The sequence below is a fragment of the Euwallacea fornicatus genome, chromosome 30, assembly GCF_040115645.1.
Source record: "Euwallacea fornicatus isolate EFF26 chromosome 30, ASM4011564v1, whole genome shotgun sequence".
Classification (NCBI taxonomy): Eukaryota; Metazoa; Arthropoda; class Insecta; order Coleoptera; family Curculionidae; genus Euwallacea; species Euwallacea fornicatus.
The window spans coordinates 2561932-2579519 of record NC_089570.1 but is presented as its reverse complement, the minus strand read 5'-3'; the positions used below and the strand labels follow the sequence as shown (position 1 = coordinate 2579519).

Sequence of the window (17588 nt, the reverse complement as noted above, 5' to 3'; positions counted from 1 at the left end):
AACATATTCATTACGTTTTTAAATATACTACTCCGGAACATCTCTCAAACTGATTTTGAAATTTAAAAAATATTTAAAAAAATTTAATTGACCATTAAGTATCATGAAAAGGAAGCGATTTCGGACCTAACGTTATTCGATCTAAATATTTATTCTTATAAGCTCTACATCCTCTGGATATTCGACGATACGTCTACGAAGCACCCTGTACATTTATTTTAAGAGTTTCAATGCTCCTCAAATTTTTATTCCTCAACACGCAGCTCTCACAACTAACTCGAAATGAAACAAACATGTAAGTAGATCTACTCCGACATTTATTTGTGATTACATTCTTTGGCACAGTAATATCACGTAGCTACCACACTTAGGGCCAATATATCAAAGGCCAAGTAACTTTGCCAAGAGGATCGTTTCCATAGAAATTACGAAACAACAACACGGCATTAGTCAAATTCCTGGGTGCTATGGAAATAACCTACTAGACAAAGTTCGCACTTTGTTCTATTGACCCTTAGCAAAATAGCTCATCACCTAAGGCCTACTATCTACCGAGCTATACAAATTATGCTTGCACTGATCACAATCACAGAAACCGGGGACGTAAACTGGATTTCTGATTACCGGCTTGGGGAATAAAGGGAAAAAGGGGTAGAAACTGAAGACTTCACTAGAAATCATTGGAACCGTAGCTGCGTGCATCCCTACGTAAGCAGAAGGCTTTGAAGGATTCTTCGAAGGTGGAGCTACAGGCTTAAAGGCCGAAGAAGATTCTTCTTTGGTGCTGTTTGAATCTGAGTCATTTCCACATACGGCTTTGTGCTTGTTTAAGTTGAAGTGCTCTATGGCTTTGAGAAGGTCATGGTTGCATCTAAAGGCATAGACAACTTTATTGATAATCTCTCTGAAATTTGCCATTTAACCAAAAACGATCCCGTGAAGTACCTTTTCAAAACAAGCTCCAGCACTGCTCTCTTCTTATTTGGAAACAACTTTGCCAGCATTTCAATAGAAGCCGGGCTAACAGTCACATCTTCTTTACTTGAATCTTGAGGTACCTTTTCCAAAGCGGGAGGATCATCGGGAGAATCCGACTCTGGAGAAGTGACTTGCATACCATAAATGCGACCTGGAGGTAGATAGTCGTAGGTGGTACCACTCTCTGCTGAAGCTAAATGGAGGGCTATGGCGTCTTCTGCTGCTTGTTGCCGTTTTAATGCTACCTAGAATGGTGAAACCTGAGATAGAGATTTTATCGGAAGGATTTAAAGCGGGTTTCCGAGTTGGTAATCATTACTGATGTACCCTTGTTTGGAAATGGACACTGTGTACACTTTTCTAATGGAATATCGATCAAAAGCTCTAGAGAGATGTCGTCGGAGGATAGGAATTGTATTACAAATGAAAATAACACATTTTGCTGCTTAATACTGACAAACACGATAAACTTTATCTTTGAGGCTAATCTTATGAAAAGAGACTTATTTTATTACAAGCGAAAGTGATGCTTTGCGAGAAGAACATACAGGGTGCTCCGCACACACGCGTAATCTCTGCTCAGATTTGCACCGTATATTTATTTTTAAACACTCCGTGAAGTACATTTTATATGCCGCCGGGAGTGCTAAAGTTGGTAAACATTTTCAAGATTTACTTCAGCGATACCGAAAATTTTTGAACAATTTTCCCAAGAAATTAGCGAATTTGCTAGGCTCCGTATCTTCCAATCTGATGGGAAGAACAAAGCACCACAGAAAAATACAAAAGCATTTTTCAACGAGATATCACTCTCCACTGTTTATCGGCTTTTTTGGGCCACCCTGTATATTACATTTGCAAATAAAAGTCATTTACTTGTGCAGCCATAATTCTCTGTCTCTCTTTTATTAGCCCACACTTGGCACAGGCACAAGACTTGTAGATGCATTGTTTCTTGTGGCCTCTTAAGGTAGATATCATCCCGTGGTTCCTACATCTGGCACATTTTGGAACTCTCGCAGATCTACTGTTTGTTAGCATCCCAGTTGTTCGGTCAATAATCTTCAAGCCTAAAAGAGGAATGTAAAACTCTTCACTTGCACTAATTCTAGCAATGGAAAGAATTAACCGTGATTTAGAGGTTCCAGTTCTTCACATTCACATTCACAGAATCGAGCCTCTAAACGGACACTGTTCTCCACCCACATATGTCCATACCTTTGATACACGGTTTTAGAATCGCAATGAGCAATCGTAAGCTATTGGTTGCTGATCTTGAGGTGGAATTTTTATAATCAGCTTAGGACCAGTTTTTCAGTGTCCAATTAAGGAGCGACAGTTATCAGCTGGCAATTAACTGGCAGATCAAGTATTTTTCAAAGTCAGATTAAAGCTTAACCAACGGCTGAAGAAAGACTGAAAAAATCTACTCAACTTGGAGCTCTTCGTAGACGATTTAAAAGAGATGCAAAACGTGTTTTAACAAGCTAAAAACAAATTTAGGATCGCCAGTGGTCAAGCGAAGGCGGGAAACGACTTGCTAGCTAACTCCCTTGACTTCCGGGAAGATGAGTTAGTGAGGAAAAGCAACTCACGAAGATACGTGGGAAAGTCATCTAAACTGAGCCAAAAGTAGGAAAACCTTTGAAGAAAGTGAATGGTCTATATTCTGTAGATGCAGCGTGAATGATGAGTTCATCATTCACTCTCAACAATGTTCGCTTCTTAAAATATACAGGATATTTCAGACTGGAAGTGACAAAAGATTAGACAAAATTCTGCTCAGCAAAATATGAGAAAACGTTAAAATGGACATGGATCCAAAAATACTTCGTTTCGGAGATACATAATATATTTGTATATAATTATATTATGTAATTTTTTAAGAGTTTTTTTGTTAATAGGTTAAAAACATTTTTACCGATTTTAATAAAATTTTTTATGGTCTATTAAACCAATTATCAGACATTTACTGGACAAGTTAGATTTGATCCAAAACTTTCAGGGGCGTACCCAGCGAGCAAGTCGGTTGTTTTCGAGGGTATTTTTAAACTAAAAAGTACTTGTGCATTTTAGGGACCACTTTTTCTAATTTTCATAAATTCAACACACTGCGATAAAATGTTTTATCATTTTCAAGCATTTTTTTTTCTTGTGAAGTTGCAATTTTTCCTTGAAAACGAAGGGAGACACTAAAAAAAGTTAAAAGACAAAAATGTACTTTTAGTGGGTCTATTTGAATATTCCATGAAAACCGCACGAAACCATATATGATATAGTGACACATCTCACAAATAGTGATATTTGTTTCTGCAAAGAACCAATCTACTTGTGTGCTGGGTACGTCCCTGGAAATCCTACATTAATTCTAATAGGTCCAGTATATGTTTGATATTTGTTTTAAGAACTCGTTAAAATTTATTTAAACACTGGTAAAGCATTTTAAGCTGTTAATAAAAAACTTTATTTTAAAAAAAACAACACTGTATCTCGGAAACAAAGCATTTTCGGACCCATGTTCATATGAACTGTTTTTCCATATTTTGCTGAATGGAATCGCCCTTACGGTGTTGTTACTTCAACTTTGAAATACCCTGTGAACCCCAGATCCCCCCCTTTACGGAACCGAATTTGTACCGGGTGGCACAAAAATTACGCCCCTTTAAAGAGATTCTAATGTGACGAAGTAAAAATTCCTAAAAATTTGCTTAAATGCAGGCGCCACTGAAAAAAATATTTAAAAAAAATATATGATTTTTCTTTATTGTTGAAAAGACTACTAAAAATATTTTAAGAACGGATCTGTATGCATCAACACTTAAGCTGCCTTTGGTAACTTGTGGAGAAGCTGAACACAGAGAAGAATCGATAAAAAAATGAGACAAGGAAAACAAGGGATTGCAATTCGAATTTTATGGCTTTATATTGCAAACAATATGGAATATGAACACATAAAATATCTCTTGGTATTGTACACAAGTACTTACAAATTAGTGTTAGAATTCACCGATCTAAACACTAGTTTCCCGATCAACTCTTACTCACTTCAAGTTACCACATGAGAGCACTTTTGCACCTTTATGTAAAATCACCCCTCATACACAATATGTAACTTCAATACTCAAAAACTGAAGTGAAACAAAAAGTTCTTAAAGAATACAAGTATAGAACGATACTGAACATGTTTTCAGTTATGACAAGATACAGGACCAGCTTCCCCATCCGGCCAGTGGCAGATGGTTTAGCCCAGGTCCATCCCAACACATTCCCTCCTTCCAATCAGATTTCGGAAATGCCTGCAATTCCCGCCTCTTCCAGTGACGACATCCTGGATAAAGTCGGAAAACACTCTTGCCAAAATGGCAACTCTAAATAAAAGTTTGAGTTTTGGTTTGTTTTTTATACGCTAATTGATGCTGACGTTCGGTAATTTGGGTCAGATTCGTTGAGAATAATGGAGTTTAAATATTTACATGGTGGGTATGTAATAATAGCTGGTTATTGTCATTTTTATTTGTGTGTTCGTTTATCAATTGCGAGGTGTGGTGTAAAAATTGAAAGTAAAGGACTTTTAACAGGTTCTTTAGTTCAGTGGCAAGTTCTATTTTTCACCAGGCCATTACCAGAGCCTTTTCACGCAGTTTAATGACTGACGCAAGGTGGCCTTGAATACACCAGTACATTTTTACATATGAGCGTGCGGTAATGCCACTTTGTCGCACGCATTTGAGAGCGACAAATTGTAATTTACTTGACGTGCACGGATGCAGCGTTTTTCTTTTTGTTTTTTTTTTGTTTTTTTTTTGGACACCCAGTAATAACGACGTATTTTTGCGAGACCCGCCTCACACACAATTCCATGTGCGTGGGGAATAATTATTCTTTAAAACAAAAAGTGCTAAGGCCCGCTAGGCGCTTGAGATGGAAAGGTTGCTGTAGTGTTAAAATCATTACAGTTGCTATGACCCGAACTTCATAGAGATATGTATTATACTTTATGATAGCCTTAAGACCGTGGTAAATTATTTTGTCGATCTAATGCAATATTCACGGCTAAGTAACATTTGATGGTTTGTAGGAAAAATTTTCTGAAAATAGATAATCCGACACTCAGTTCGTTGAAGGCAATAGATGACAAAATTGCCCATTAAAAATTAATAAATTATCTTTATGCAGTTTCACGAAGAATAGCTGCACGGATGATATCGGATAATGGATAACCCCGGTTCGATGGAAATTTCCATAGAACTTCTAGTTGATTCGGGCTAGTTTAAAAGTACCATCATGAGCCACTTGGCAAGAAAAAATAAACTTGTCTCCTCCAACTGGGCCCATTATTGTTATTGGGGCTACAATTATATCAAAGAGTTTTGCTCTAAGAGCTCTATTCATTGCTTAAATTACTTATTAAATGGCCGGCACGCAATCGAAAAAGTCTTTTGGGCGGTTGTAATTTTATTGTGTTTCAGCTACTCTTGGTACTTCAATACATTGTCTGTAAATCGGTACTTCACAAACCCGGTGGTGATATCTATCGAACGAGATCAGTTTTCGTGGACAACCTCTTTACCTGGTAAGTGCGGGTTTTCTTAAGACTTACAATTTAATTTTTAGTGATAAATATTGCTTTAATTTAGCTGTGACCATCTGCCCTTTGGAGAACATCGACGAGCAGCAGCTAGAGCTAGTGCTCGCGTCGAGGACTCCCAAAAATGTTACTAAACTGAGGGAGTTTTTGTTGTCGTTGTTTTATGCGAATTTATCGAGCCTTGAGACGGTTTTGGAGGACGCAGATGGAGAAATTCAGCCGGAAGAATACATTTCTACAATTTTAAATTTGCAAAAAAAAACAATTGCTGAAGTGATAGCCTCCGGACAGTGGTTAGATCCAAAGAAGTGGCTGAACCAAGTAATCACTGAGGCGGGGATTTGTTACTGCTTTAACTCCCATTTGGCAGTTTATTTTTCTCCAAAGTGATTATGGTAATATCGAAAATTTGCAGACGAAATGAAAAATTATTCCAGGTATTGGAAAGCAAACGAAAGGGAAATTATGCCAGGGACACCAATCCTCGACCTTCATCCACTCGATGGAGAGGGTTTTGCGCATATAGCCAACATTACGACCAGTTTCAATGTATTTTTTTTTTTTTTTTTTTTTTTTTTGGAAACCGACAGCAAGTTTAGGTTTAGGTATACTTTCACGGGCCCCATGAAGTTCTAGACGTGCGACGGAGACCAATGTTCGTGGCTAAGGATCGCTTGCTGCAAGTCTACTTCAAGGCTTTGAGTATCATCAACAGTGACGACACCAAGGCATTGACTGTCAGGCAAAGAAAGTGTCGTTTTTATCACGAAAGCAATCTGTCCCACTTTCCCGTTTATTCGTACATGATATGCCGAATGGAATGCAGGATACAACTCAGTTTGCAGCTTTGTGGTTGCGTGCCGCATTTTTACAGGAATCAAAGTGAGGGTTTAACCAGCTAGCCGAATTCAAAATCGAAATAGGTGCGGTTCGCATCACGTGACTTTTTACGCACGTCACAGGCTGCAGGTCAAATCAGCAGTGATGCCGCACCTTTTAAAAATTAAAATATGACAGAGACGCTACAACCTCCTTACGCCGACCGTTTAAGAACTTGCACGTTCTACCAGCAATAATAATAACAACACCGATGATAAACAACCGGGAGCACCATTTCGGTCCTAATAAAACACATTTTTACCGCTAAAATTTAACGTCAAATTAAACCAAAACGTCAACAAATCAGACGGCAACCGTGCGAAAATGTTCAGACTTGAAAATGTGTCTCTATCCCTTTTTAGCACATTAAATATATACGAATTGTAATTTTACGTAAAGAGACTCTCAATCGTCACATTTTGCGACGTAACTAAATGTTACGTCATTTGAACCATACGCAGGTGTCCGTTTGTGCAGAATTCAGGTCCGTGGCGATGATTTTTTTTTTGGGAAAAAAAGTCTAAACAAAGTAGCTTCTCCGTCGCTCGTGATATGCAAGATACTTCGGGAGGAAACTCAAATGTTTGAGATATGTGTTCAGGATCAAAGTTCTGGCCAAAACAACTGGCAAGCCCGGTTCTGTAGTGCGCTTTGGTTTCAGACATAGTGACTATGCCCACACGTGGTTCGTTCACAAAAGATTCTTTAGAGAATCGGATTAGGGTGGATTCCTATTTTAAACCTGATATTGAAACAAAAACACCCGCAGGTTCTCCAGGTTGCCCAAGAATCTACAATTCACAAGTTTGAGTTTTCACTTAGACGTCCCCGACTCACCCAATAACAATAAATCCTCTTATTTTTAGAATTCGAGAAAATTTGCGACAGTGCAGGACTCCGCTGCCTATCTCAAACTCAAGGTACCGGCCACATAGCAAGTACGATTTTCATAAAAATCTACACTAATCAATCTTACAATCAGATCAACTGATATCTTTGGAGGCCATTGGACAACCATGCTACTGTGAAGCCAATTGCGAGGAAGTCAACTATATTCCTGACGACATAGATACACGTGCTTGGTTCCTGGGATCGAACCTCCAGTACGGATTGAGGAAGTTTCCAGAAATGAGGTTCAAGAGGGATGTCATATTCAGATTTTCTGATTTGTTAGGTAGAATAACTGATTTACCCACTTGAAGAGATTCTTGACCGTGCAGGTATACTCCGGTTTGCAGTGTCCATGGGAGGAGTGATTGGGCTGTTTCACGGTGCCAGCGCTCTGTCCTTCATTGAACTACTTTATTATTATACATTGAGATTGTTTTGGACCGTTTATAATAAATAACATAAATAATTAAATGTGTGACGGTTAATGGTAGTGTTTGTTGTACAGGGTGATTCGCGAAGAATGAGACGTGGCAAGATTCGAAATAAGAATGCCAAAATGTGACGATTGGACTCAATACGCCTTTATTTTTAGACGAAATAACACGATGTTCAAGGTTAAAATGTCATTAAAAAATTCCTTCATAACCCTTTATGTTTTCATAAAGTCGACGCCAAAACTCTTGTAGTTAGGTCTCGTAAATTACCAAGTACCTCCTGGAAGGCACTGGCTACAACCCATTGCTTGGATATATTTTGTCGTATTTTTTTATGAGTACCATTAAGGTCGAATTCTAGTCAATATAATGACAGATTACCTATTTTTACTCAAAAGAGGCATTTTCGTTAAATTCCGATATCTCTCTTCATTTATGAGATTTTCCCCCATAAGCTAGTTCGTGTCGTACTGTGTGGTTCACTCGGATATTTAACTGTTGCTATTTTGGTTTGTCAAAGTAATTAGATTGTTTTTTTTATCAATTGCACTTTTTAAGTAAAAAATTGTGATTTAAATGTAAAAATGCCAAGACATAATGGCTTTTTCTTTAGTGAGATGCGCCACATGATTTGTGCTTTTCTTCAAGTGAATTTTATAATAAGACTTATTTTTCCTTTTTAATCGCTTTTTATTTTATTTTTTATTATTGTATTATTGAAAGATTTAGTTTCTTTATTAGTTAAAATAAAATTATTAAGAATTTGAAATGGTACAACACGAATTAGGTTATAGGTTAAAATCTCGAAAACGAAAAGAGATATCCGGATCAAACGCGAATATCGTTTTATGAATAAAAATAGCCACTCTTTCATTGAATTGAATAGGAGTTGCCCTTAGTTGCACTCATGAAAAAAATATGACCGAATATACCGAAACGGCGGGTTATGACAAGCGCTCTTCAGAAGCTACGTAAAACTTAGGTCAAAATCCTTACTTGACATGTTACAAACCCTAAGTACACCAATTTCGATGTTGCTATGAAATCGCAAAAATTTATCAAATAATTTCATTACAAAGTTTCAATCTTCAACACCGTGTGATTCTGAAACATGCAACACTGGTATAAAGTATGTTGAGTCGAATAGGCATATTTTGATGTACTCTATCTCGGATTTTGCCATCTCCCATTTCCAATAGATCATTCTGTATTTATAGCAATTTTATGTCGAAAATAGCTAGATGTTACACGAGGGACTCGAAATCGTTTACATTCGCATGGTTTGGAGAAGTGCTAGGCAAGCCCAGGGAATTTGTCCATCGAAATGAGGCAAAAAATACATAATACATTTAAAAAAAAATTTTAAATGATAGGCAGCGATTGCTTCGTTTTCGAGGAGTAGGGTGGGGAAGGTCGAAAACGGCGGTTTTTGTTGAATTTAAGACAAAGTTTCAATCTGACCCAACTCCTCAGTTTCCTTGCTCGCTCAAAACTTAGTTATTTTAAAAACTTTGCGCATAATTTTTTTTTTTATTTTAAAACAACTGATCAACACGACCAACGGCCGTTGGCTTCTGCGGGTTGGTTCGGGGCGAAAGCAACGAAAAAAAAAAAAAAAAAAAAAAAAAAGAGGTCGAAAAGCTTTACGTTATAATTTATTATTGTTTTGGGCTCAGAACGAGTAAAGAAAAAAGAATCAGATTTTACGCAAGGTCAACGGCTTCAGGGGTAACTGTAATGCTTTCACGCGTTTCTGAGCAGATCGCTCAAAGTTTTTCGTCCAGTCTGGATTCGTGTTTTTAATCAGACTTTTACCCAGAGAATGTTTTAAATCTGGCTAAAAAACAAATAAATGAGGGCGCTCGAGCCTCGACATAGGTGTAGAGTAAAATCTGGGTGGTCTCAAAAAGACATGTGTTATGCAACAAGTTAATGGACTTGTGTTTGTTTAACGAATTCTGACAGTAATACGTCACATATCGCTCACGATGCTTGTTTGCCGAAGGTGTAAATCCGCCATCTAATTTAAAAACAGTTGATGCATTTACGTTTTCCGCTCTTTTGCTACTCAAACTTTGTTACCACAAGTTTATTTTCCAGTCGGAATCGGATTCAAATATTTACCGGCAGATTTGCTTGGGCTTTTGCTCTTTTTTCAATACACAGCCATCAGCCTACAGGAAACGTAAAAAGGTAAACAAACAGGCGAGACAAGAATTAAAATGAAAGTGGTAAATTTTTCGTGACATCGAGGGAGAAGCGGCACGGGCGAACGGAGAACTTGAGCGGACGAAACGTGGTGCGATTTCCACGAAGGAATCTGAACAGGAACGCGGATCGGCAAACGCTTTCACACGGGAACTTTATGAGGAAATCGAACTAGAGGACAGGAGGGAATTGAGGAGGAACTAGAACAAGGGGACGGGGAGAGCTGAGAAAATACTGGAACGGGCGGACGGGGCGGAATTGGAAAAAACTAAAACGGCGCGGGCACGTGAACGACGTTACGAAAGAACTCTTTGCGCTCTGAAGTGCGAAAGCTGCCGAAAGTGCACGTTGTTCAGACGTCGGTATTTCGAGCAATAACCATGAAAATTTGCGAGGAACACTGAAAACATACGGGGGGTTCCAACTCAAATACAATATTACTTCTCTAGCCAACCCGTACATTCAAGATTACGCTCATCCTCTTCCTTTGCCGCACTCTTTTGCATTTACGAGGCGAGTCCCGGAAGCACCCGACCTATCGCATAAAGAAAAACGCATTTTTTGGAAAACGTTACACCACTGCTCAATGTGGTCTCCCCTGAGATTTACGCACTTTTCCCAGAGATGTCTTCTATATCCTGTTTATAGGAAGATACTTCGAATGTCTCAAAATAGCCATCAGTCTCGGACTCCACCTCTTCACTATTATTATTCAGCACAATTTAGCGTTAATTAGCAAATCTCTTTTCGCCGAGCCAATTTTTCAAGTTTGGAAATAAAAAATAATCTGTGAGGGCTAAATCTGGAGAGTAGGGTGGGTGAGGGATAAGTTCGAAACCAAATTGATTGATTTTCGCCATCGCGATGACGGCAGTGTGGACACAAGGCTCTCTTCTTCGCTAAATGCAGTGGCCTTTTCCTCATTTTTTTTTGCCCAAACGTTGCAGTAAATTTGTATAATATTCTCCATTTTCTCTTTTTCCTTTAGAAACACAGTCAGCAAAAATTATCCCTCATGCAAAAAACTGACGTCATCACCTGTCCTGTGAATCGGACGGTTTGCGCCTTATTTGGAGCCGGCTCTCCCCTTTGAGCCTCACAGCTCTAACTGCTGTTTCGACTCACGTGTGAAGTGAGGGACCCATGTTTCATCCACAATTATGGATCGACACTAAGTCTCAGCTTAGTGCCGTGAAACTTTGCAAAACACTTTCTTGAAACATCCCCACAGCGTTGTTTTTTTCAATTGTGACTAATGACGCACCCATCTTGCGCACAACTTTATCATATCCAATTCTTCAGTCAAAATGCGATCTCCAGTACTTCTTACAATCCCTGTCTTCCAAGACAGTCTCCCGATCTCCAGTGGTCCGATCTGGAGCGTCAGTGGGTCAAATACAGCGGAGTTCGTCTTGGCAGCTGCTGCGGCCGCGTCTAAACTCTACCACCCCACATTTTACAGTTGTTAACGTAGAATCACGTTCGCTCAAAGTAGAATCTGGATCCGCTTCAATGTTGAACGGACTGAGACCTTTCAAAAGAAAGTGTTGAATCGCGTATCGACGACCGATTTTTTCCATGTTAGGAAAACCTCTAAAAACGTTCACCACAAACGGCTGTAAAATAAACACAAGTTATCGTAGCACTTTAGATATGACCTTTTTAAGGTTAGGTCCTTGTAATATCGGGAAATTTTTCACAAAATAACGGCCATCTATATGTCAGATCAGACACTACTGACAATTTCCTCGTAAACCGTTCTTTTATCTCTGCAAGGTTATGTGGGAATCGCTGGTCGAGAAAATCCGGCACACCCTGTACAGAGCAGCGTTTCTCGGTTGAATATAAAATTAGCTCAAGTTCGATTTTCCAGAGTGTGCGTGCAAAAACTCCTGCAAGGTTTTATCGTACGCGCGCTAAAATTCTCCGAACAACATCTTGCAGCACCCTAACTTGGCTATTTAATTATGCTCTTGTAATTTCGCTTCTATCTACCTAAAAAGCAAATAAAATGTTAACGAAGTGTGTATTGTCCATCATGGTCCTGGACCTTCGTTTACATTACACCGCTGGCTAATTGAACGCCGAACATCTGTTACATTGATTGGAGCCCTCAAAAAACCAGCACCGCGACACTTCCTATTTAAATTAGGCGCAATGTAAATTATTTTTCTGAGTATTTGATATAGATACGAGGAAGAAATAAAACAAACACAAGTCCATTAAAATTCCTGATGCTCTTCCTGGCTGCATATGGTACATTTTGTATATCAACTTGGCCCGCACAGGATATTCGAATCTGCCGGGTATATCGCATATTTTTTAGTGTTAAGTCTCTGATTAATTAGACTACCCTGCTTTCACAATGAAAAAATTCCATTATATCACAATCACAAAGCAACAAAGCAGCTACTTACGTGTATGCGATAGTGGCGATTAACAAATCTCTGTTTACAGTTGACCATTGACTGAAACACTAAAATTGTAGAGATAAACGCATCGGCACATTGATTTGAGATTTAGTTTATCGAAGATGCCCTCCGAGTTCATTAAAGAAATTAGTGATCGGGCTCTGCATTTTAGATTAAAGAAGGAACCCTTGAAATAATCGTCTTCAGTACAAAACCACAAGAAAAATGCTGAGGGCACAAAGGGTTCTGGCCAGTCATCTGCAGGCGCTCCAAAGCAAGAGCTTCGTAAGTGCGTTAAGGTGAGAACCCATTTGGGTGCAAGTTCTTGATTAAGCTTCATTTTAGGCAACAAAACACATCGTCGCTATCCGAAGGGAGGATCAGAGCGTGTGGGAAAGACGGGCCCCCTTCTCCCCCTCCCATGTCAGGAAATTGGTAAAAAAGGGCGTGAAAGTCATAGTGCAACCCTCCAACCGAAGAGCTTACCCTATGCAAAACTACCTGAATGCAGGGGCAGTAATTCAGGAAGATATCTCTGAGGCCAGTGTAATCTTCGGAGTAAAGCAAGTCCCAATTGACCAGCTTATCCCCGAGAAAACATACTGTCTCTTCTCGCATACCATCAAGGCTCAAGAGACCAATATGGCGCTACTGGACGCTATTTTGGAGAAGAGAATAAGATTAATCGATTATGAGAAGCTAATGGATGAAAAAGGTTTGTGCGCTTAGTGTTCAGCTAAGCTGCGAATTTCAGTCGAATTTTAGGGCAACGGGTGGTGGCATTTGGCAAAATGGCCGGAATAGCCGGAGTGGTGAACATCCTCCATGGAATGGGTTTGCGGCTCTTAGCGCTGGGTCATCACACCCCTTTCATGCACATTGGTCCAGCGCACAACTACAGAAACACCAGTATGGCAAGGCAAGCGGTCAGGGATGCTGGATATGAAATTGCCTTGGGGCTTATGCCCAAATCTGTTGGACCTTTGACCTTTGTGTTCACGGGTTCAGGAAATGTTTCTCAAGGTGAGATGGTGACATCACACTCTCAACCGTAATAATTTAATTACCCTCAATTGAAAGCAACATGAGCATGGTTCTGCTGAAAATGAGTGTGAAATTTAAGCAGAAACGTAGAGATTCGTTTAAAAAATATATGCAGGTTTAGTTCAGGTTAGGGAACTTTTCAAAGTGTCAAACGAGCACATTCTGAAACTCCAAATCACCTAACTTGGCCCCAATTTAACTGACCTCGAACCTCCTATGGTTACCGAGATCCCCACGATTGAACTCTAGAACCGAACATCCTGTATATAGCTTACTAATTTCCGCAGGATCTCAAGAGGTGTTTCAAGAGATGCCTCACGAATACGTCACTCCAGATATGCTAAGAAAGGCCGCAGAGCATGGCAGCCTCAATAAAGTTTATGGTTGCGAAGTGAGACGGAGACACTACTTAGAAAGGGCTGATGGGGGAGGTTTGCAAGTTCTTCATTTACATGTCTATCAGTTAAAGCGGTTGTTGTATTAGGGTTCGATAGGGCTGAATACGAGGACCACCCCGAGCGATATGTGTCAACCTTCAGCAAGAAAATAGCCCCTTATGCTTCTGTTATCGTTAACGGGATTTACTGGGCAGTCAACAGCCCTAAGCTGTTGACCATCCCCGATGCCAAGTATCTCTTGAGGCCCCCGCATACACCCTGGTTGCCGACTTCTATAGGTAATTATTTCAGCAAGTGATAAATTTCTACTACTTACCTGGAACACGGAACTCGCTCCATTTGCGGAAAAAAAAACATACTTTCAGTCCTTAGGACGAAAAGAACTTATCACACGCACTTTTCTGCCTTGACATGCAAACAATTATTTGCAACTTTAGGGGCCCCAGCCTTGCCTCATAGAATGTTGGCGATATGTGACATATCAGCAGATCCAGGAGGATCAATCGAGTTTATGAACGAATGCACTACGATTGACACCCCCTTTTGCCTGTACGATGCAGACAGGAATAAGGACACAAACAGTTTTAACGGTCCAGGTGTGTTGGTGTGCAGTATAGACAATATGCCTACGCAAATTCCTAGGGAAAGCACCGATTTCTTCGGGGACCTGCTGATGCCGTTCACTCAAAATATCATACAATCTAACGCACAGGAACCGCTGGAAAAACACGAATTTAATCCTATAGTTCATGGTGTACGAACGAAGGTGGTGATTGGAAACTTCAAATTTATTTTTGTGAATATGTTGCAGGCAATAATTGCGAGCAATGGCAAACTCACACCGAATTACGAGTACATTCAAGAATTAAGAAGGCTGAATGTGTAAGTTTGATTGAGGGCTAGTGATGTGCAAAACCTAAAGACAAATGTGCATTCAAAATATTAGGCATATTTTTCACTATTTCAGAGATCTGAGTATGAATGCGGCAAGACATCATTAGCTACTTGGTAAATTAATATATAGAGTATTGCATCGTATACTGACATTGTTTTAAAAAAGTCTAGCGTGCGCTAAGCGGCGTGTGGCTTTATTGCACGCCCTTAGCGCACTCAAGAGTTATTCACCCAACATGTGCGAAAAGTGACACACTTTGTTGTCTTCTGTGAGTTCAAACGTGCATATCTTACTTACCATCTTGGAATATTGGCGTCTTTGTAATTTTCCCCCTATGGCCATGAAAATTTTATCTTCCGATGTATGTTATTTATTATTTTATTTTCATGAAATTAATACGCTTCACATGCAACAATTTAAAATGTACTTACTGAGTATCTTATCTGGCCTTTCTCTGCTATTATCAAACGCAAACATAATTTTGAAACAAAACAATGAGCCAGTAGTGTTTCCTAATAGTTAACTTAACAGAACCCGACATAAATCAACCCTGGAAAGCAACGACATGGACAAAAACGTCCTTATCTTAGGAGCTGGCAGAGTAGCGCCTCCATTAGTGGAATACCTGCATAGGAGTAACGATATTGGTAGGGTTAACCAGTAGTTTTACTAGCTCTCCCAAATAAAAAAATACTTTTGTTAGGGATCACAATCGCATGCGAAAACAAAGATCTCGGGGATAACATAGCCAAAACCTATCCAGGGATTGAAAGTGTCTACCTCAACGCTATGGAGGCTAATGAATCCACACTGACTCAACTTATCGATAAAGCTGATGTGGTGGTTTCAATCCTGCCAGCTAACCTGCATCCGCGAATAGCAAAATTCTGCATCGACCAAAAAACTCACATGGTAACGGCGAGTTACATGAGCAATGAGGTATGCGAAATTTTATGAGGGAACTACGAAATGTTAATTAATAAATTATAATCAATTAGATCAAAGCGTTGCATGAGCAAGCCTCCAATGCAGGAATTACAGTATTGAACGAAGTAGGTTTAGATCCTGGAATTGACCATCTTCTAGCCTTGGAATGCATCCAAGAAGCCCAAGATCTAGGGGGCAGGATTACGTCTTTTGAGTCCTTTTGCGGAGGTTTGCCTGCTCCAGAATTTAGCGCTAATCCGCTCCGATATAAATTCTCGTGGTCTCCTAGAGGAGCCTTATTGAACACCTTGTCTTCTGCCAGGTAGATGTCCCACTTTAATGTCTCATATTGTTATTTCCATATTTATTTAACGTATTTGAATATAATGGTAGTTTTTGCCACTAAAGGTACATGCGCAAAGGTCAAATTGTGGAAATCAGTGGCGGGGGGGAGCTGATGAGAGCAACCAAGTCTTTAGATTTCCTTCCAGGATTTAACTTGGAAGGATTTCCAAATAGAGATAGCACAATCTACGGCAAGCTCTATGGTATCGAGGAGGCCAACACTATTCTTCGAGGAACTATAAGATACACTGGATTTTCGCAATCCGCGCGGATACTGCAGTTCATAGGCAAGTGGTCTTAATTCAACAACGTGAACAAAAAAATTCAAGTAAACTTGTTCCAGGTCTGTTAGACCCCGAACCTCATCCATCGCTCCATCCCCAAGGCCCCGACATCACCTGGAGGCAATTGATTTGCATCCTTCTTGGTTTACAGGATTCCAATATATTCTACGACAATCTCACTAATAACATTTCTGAAAGGACTGGAAATGATTATGCAGTAGATGTCTTAGAAGAACTCGGTTTGTTGGAAGAAAAGAAAGTGGTTAAATGTGGAACTCCTCTAGATACATTAACTCATTATTTGTCTTCAAAATTAGCACTTGGTAAGGTTATTTATCCCTTTTAAATTGATCTTAAGATGTAAATTACAGAGAAGAATGAGAGGGACATAGTGATACTCAGACATGATATTGGAATCAACTGGCCAGATAACCGGAAAGAAATTCGAGGGGTGAATTTTGTGGTTTACGGGGATAATAACGGACATTCGGCTATGGCCAAGACTGTAGGATATCCTGCGGCCATTGCTACCAAGATGATATTGGATGGTACTGGATTATGAAAATTGCTTTATTTTTCTTTATTTAAATATTGAATTCATGTTTTTAGGAGAAATTCAAGAGAGAGGTACAATTCTTCCATTTGCGCCAGAGATTTATCGAACAATGCTTCAAAGACTAAGAGCGGAGGGGCTTAACAGTTATGAAACCTCAAAATTTCATTAAATACTGTACAGTATCGGTAAAAAAACTTTCGGTGCAGTTAAAATATCATCAACTCTTACTGCAATCAACTTTATCAATAATCCCCCGTTATTTATAACTCTCGTGCTACTGATGACATTAAGCAAATGTGAAAACTTATTTGTGTTGTTTAAGAACGTAAAGTGCTTTTCAATAATGATGTCTCACATGATCAGCAAAACAGATAAATAAAATGTTTTTCTAATAAATAGATAAATATTTTTAATATTTAAAAATAAATATTTTAACTCAGGAAAGTTTATTTAAACTTATCAAATCGAGTATTGCTAACTCTTCCTATAAATTACTAAGAAAGAACGTGGATAAGACTTTATAAAAGTGCATCAGTATACTGTCGTTTTGGCGTCACTTCTTATATTTGATTGATGCGCTACCTATAAACCATGCAGAGCACTGATTACTCAACAGTTGCAGTGTTCTTCTGTCGCACAATGCTTAGTTTATCCAGTCGTATTTACATGGTGTCACAAAAAAAATACACTTTTTTCGCAGGAAAAGGTTTTCTGCTTTAGTCGCGTTTAGATGCTGCCACATAAAAACAT

General features: G+C 39.2%; 3 protein-coding genes across 6 annotated transcripts; 2 read left to right on the top strand and 1 right to left on the bottom strand.

The window, feature by feature from the left end:
- Positions 1–282: 282 nt before the first annotated feature.
- Positions 283–15039, bottom strand: LOC136348021 (doublesex- and mab-3-related transcription factor dmd-4-like). 4 transcript variants are annotated; one of them, XM_066298539.1, is made up of 4 exons: positions 15024–15039; positions 1855–2048; positions 946–1223; positions 283–871 (listed from the first exon to the last, which is right to left on the bottom strand). In XM_066298539.1, exons 2-4 carry the CDS (start codon positions 2017–2019, stop codon positions 535–537), a joined length of 780 nt encoding a protein of 259 aa, XP_066154636.1. In that variant the 5' UTR covers positions 2020–2048; positions 15024–15039; the 3' UTR covers positions 283–534. The 4 variants fall into 4 exon arrangements, with proteins under 4 accessions (XP_066154636.1, XP_066154635.1, XP_066154633.1 ...); XM_066298538.1 differs by lacking the exon at positions 15024–15039 and adding an exon at positions 12396–12420; XM_066298536.1 differs by lacking the exon at positions 15024–15039 and adding an exon at positions 3966–4153.
- Positions 5263–7793, top strand: LOC136347998 (sodium channel protein Nach-like). Its single transcript, XM_066298486.1, has 7 exons — positions 5263–5551; positions 5616–5952; positions 6004–6115; positions 6172–6448; positions 7312–7365; positions 7428–7619; positions 7684–7793. The coding sequence occupies exons 1-7, from the start codon at positions 5263–5265 to the stop codon at positions 7791–7793; spliced, it is 1371 nt and encodes a 456-aa protein (XP_066154583.1).
- On the top strand, positions 12486–17282 carry LKRSDH (lysine ketoglutarate reductase/saccharopine dehydrogenase). Its single transcript, XM_066298532.1, has 14 exons — positions 12486–12674; positions 12735–13104; positions 13155–13412; positions 13721–13864; positions 13918–14109; positions 14269–14585; positions 14643–14713; positions 15258–15373; positions 15430–15665; positions 15725–15975; positions 16062–16285; positions 16342–16605; positions 16654–16830; positions 16892–17282. The coding sequence occupies exons 1-14, from the start codon at positions 12615–12617 to the stop codon at positions 17005–17007; spliced, it is 2796 nt and encodes a 931-aa protein (XP_066154629.1). The 5' UTR covers positions 12486–12614; the 3' UTR covers positions 17008–17282.
- Positions 17283–17588: the final 306 nt, after the last annotated feature.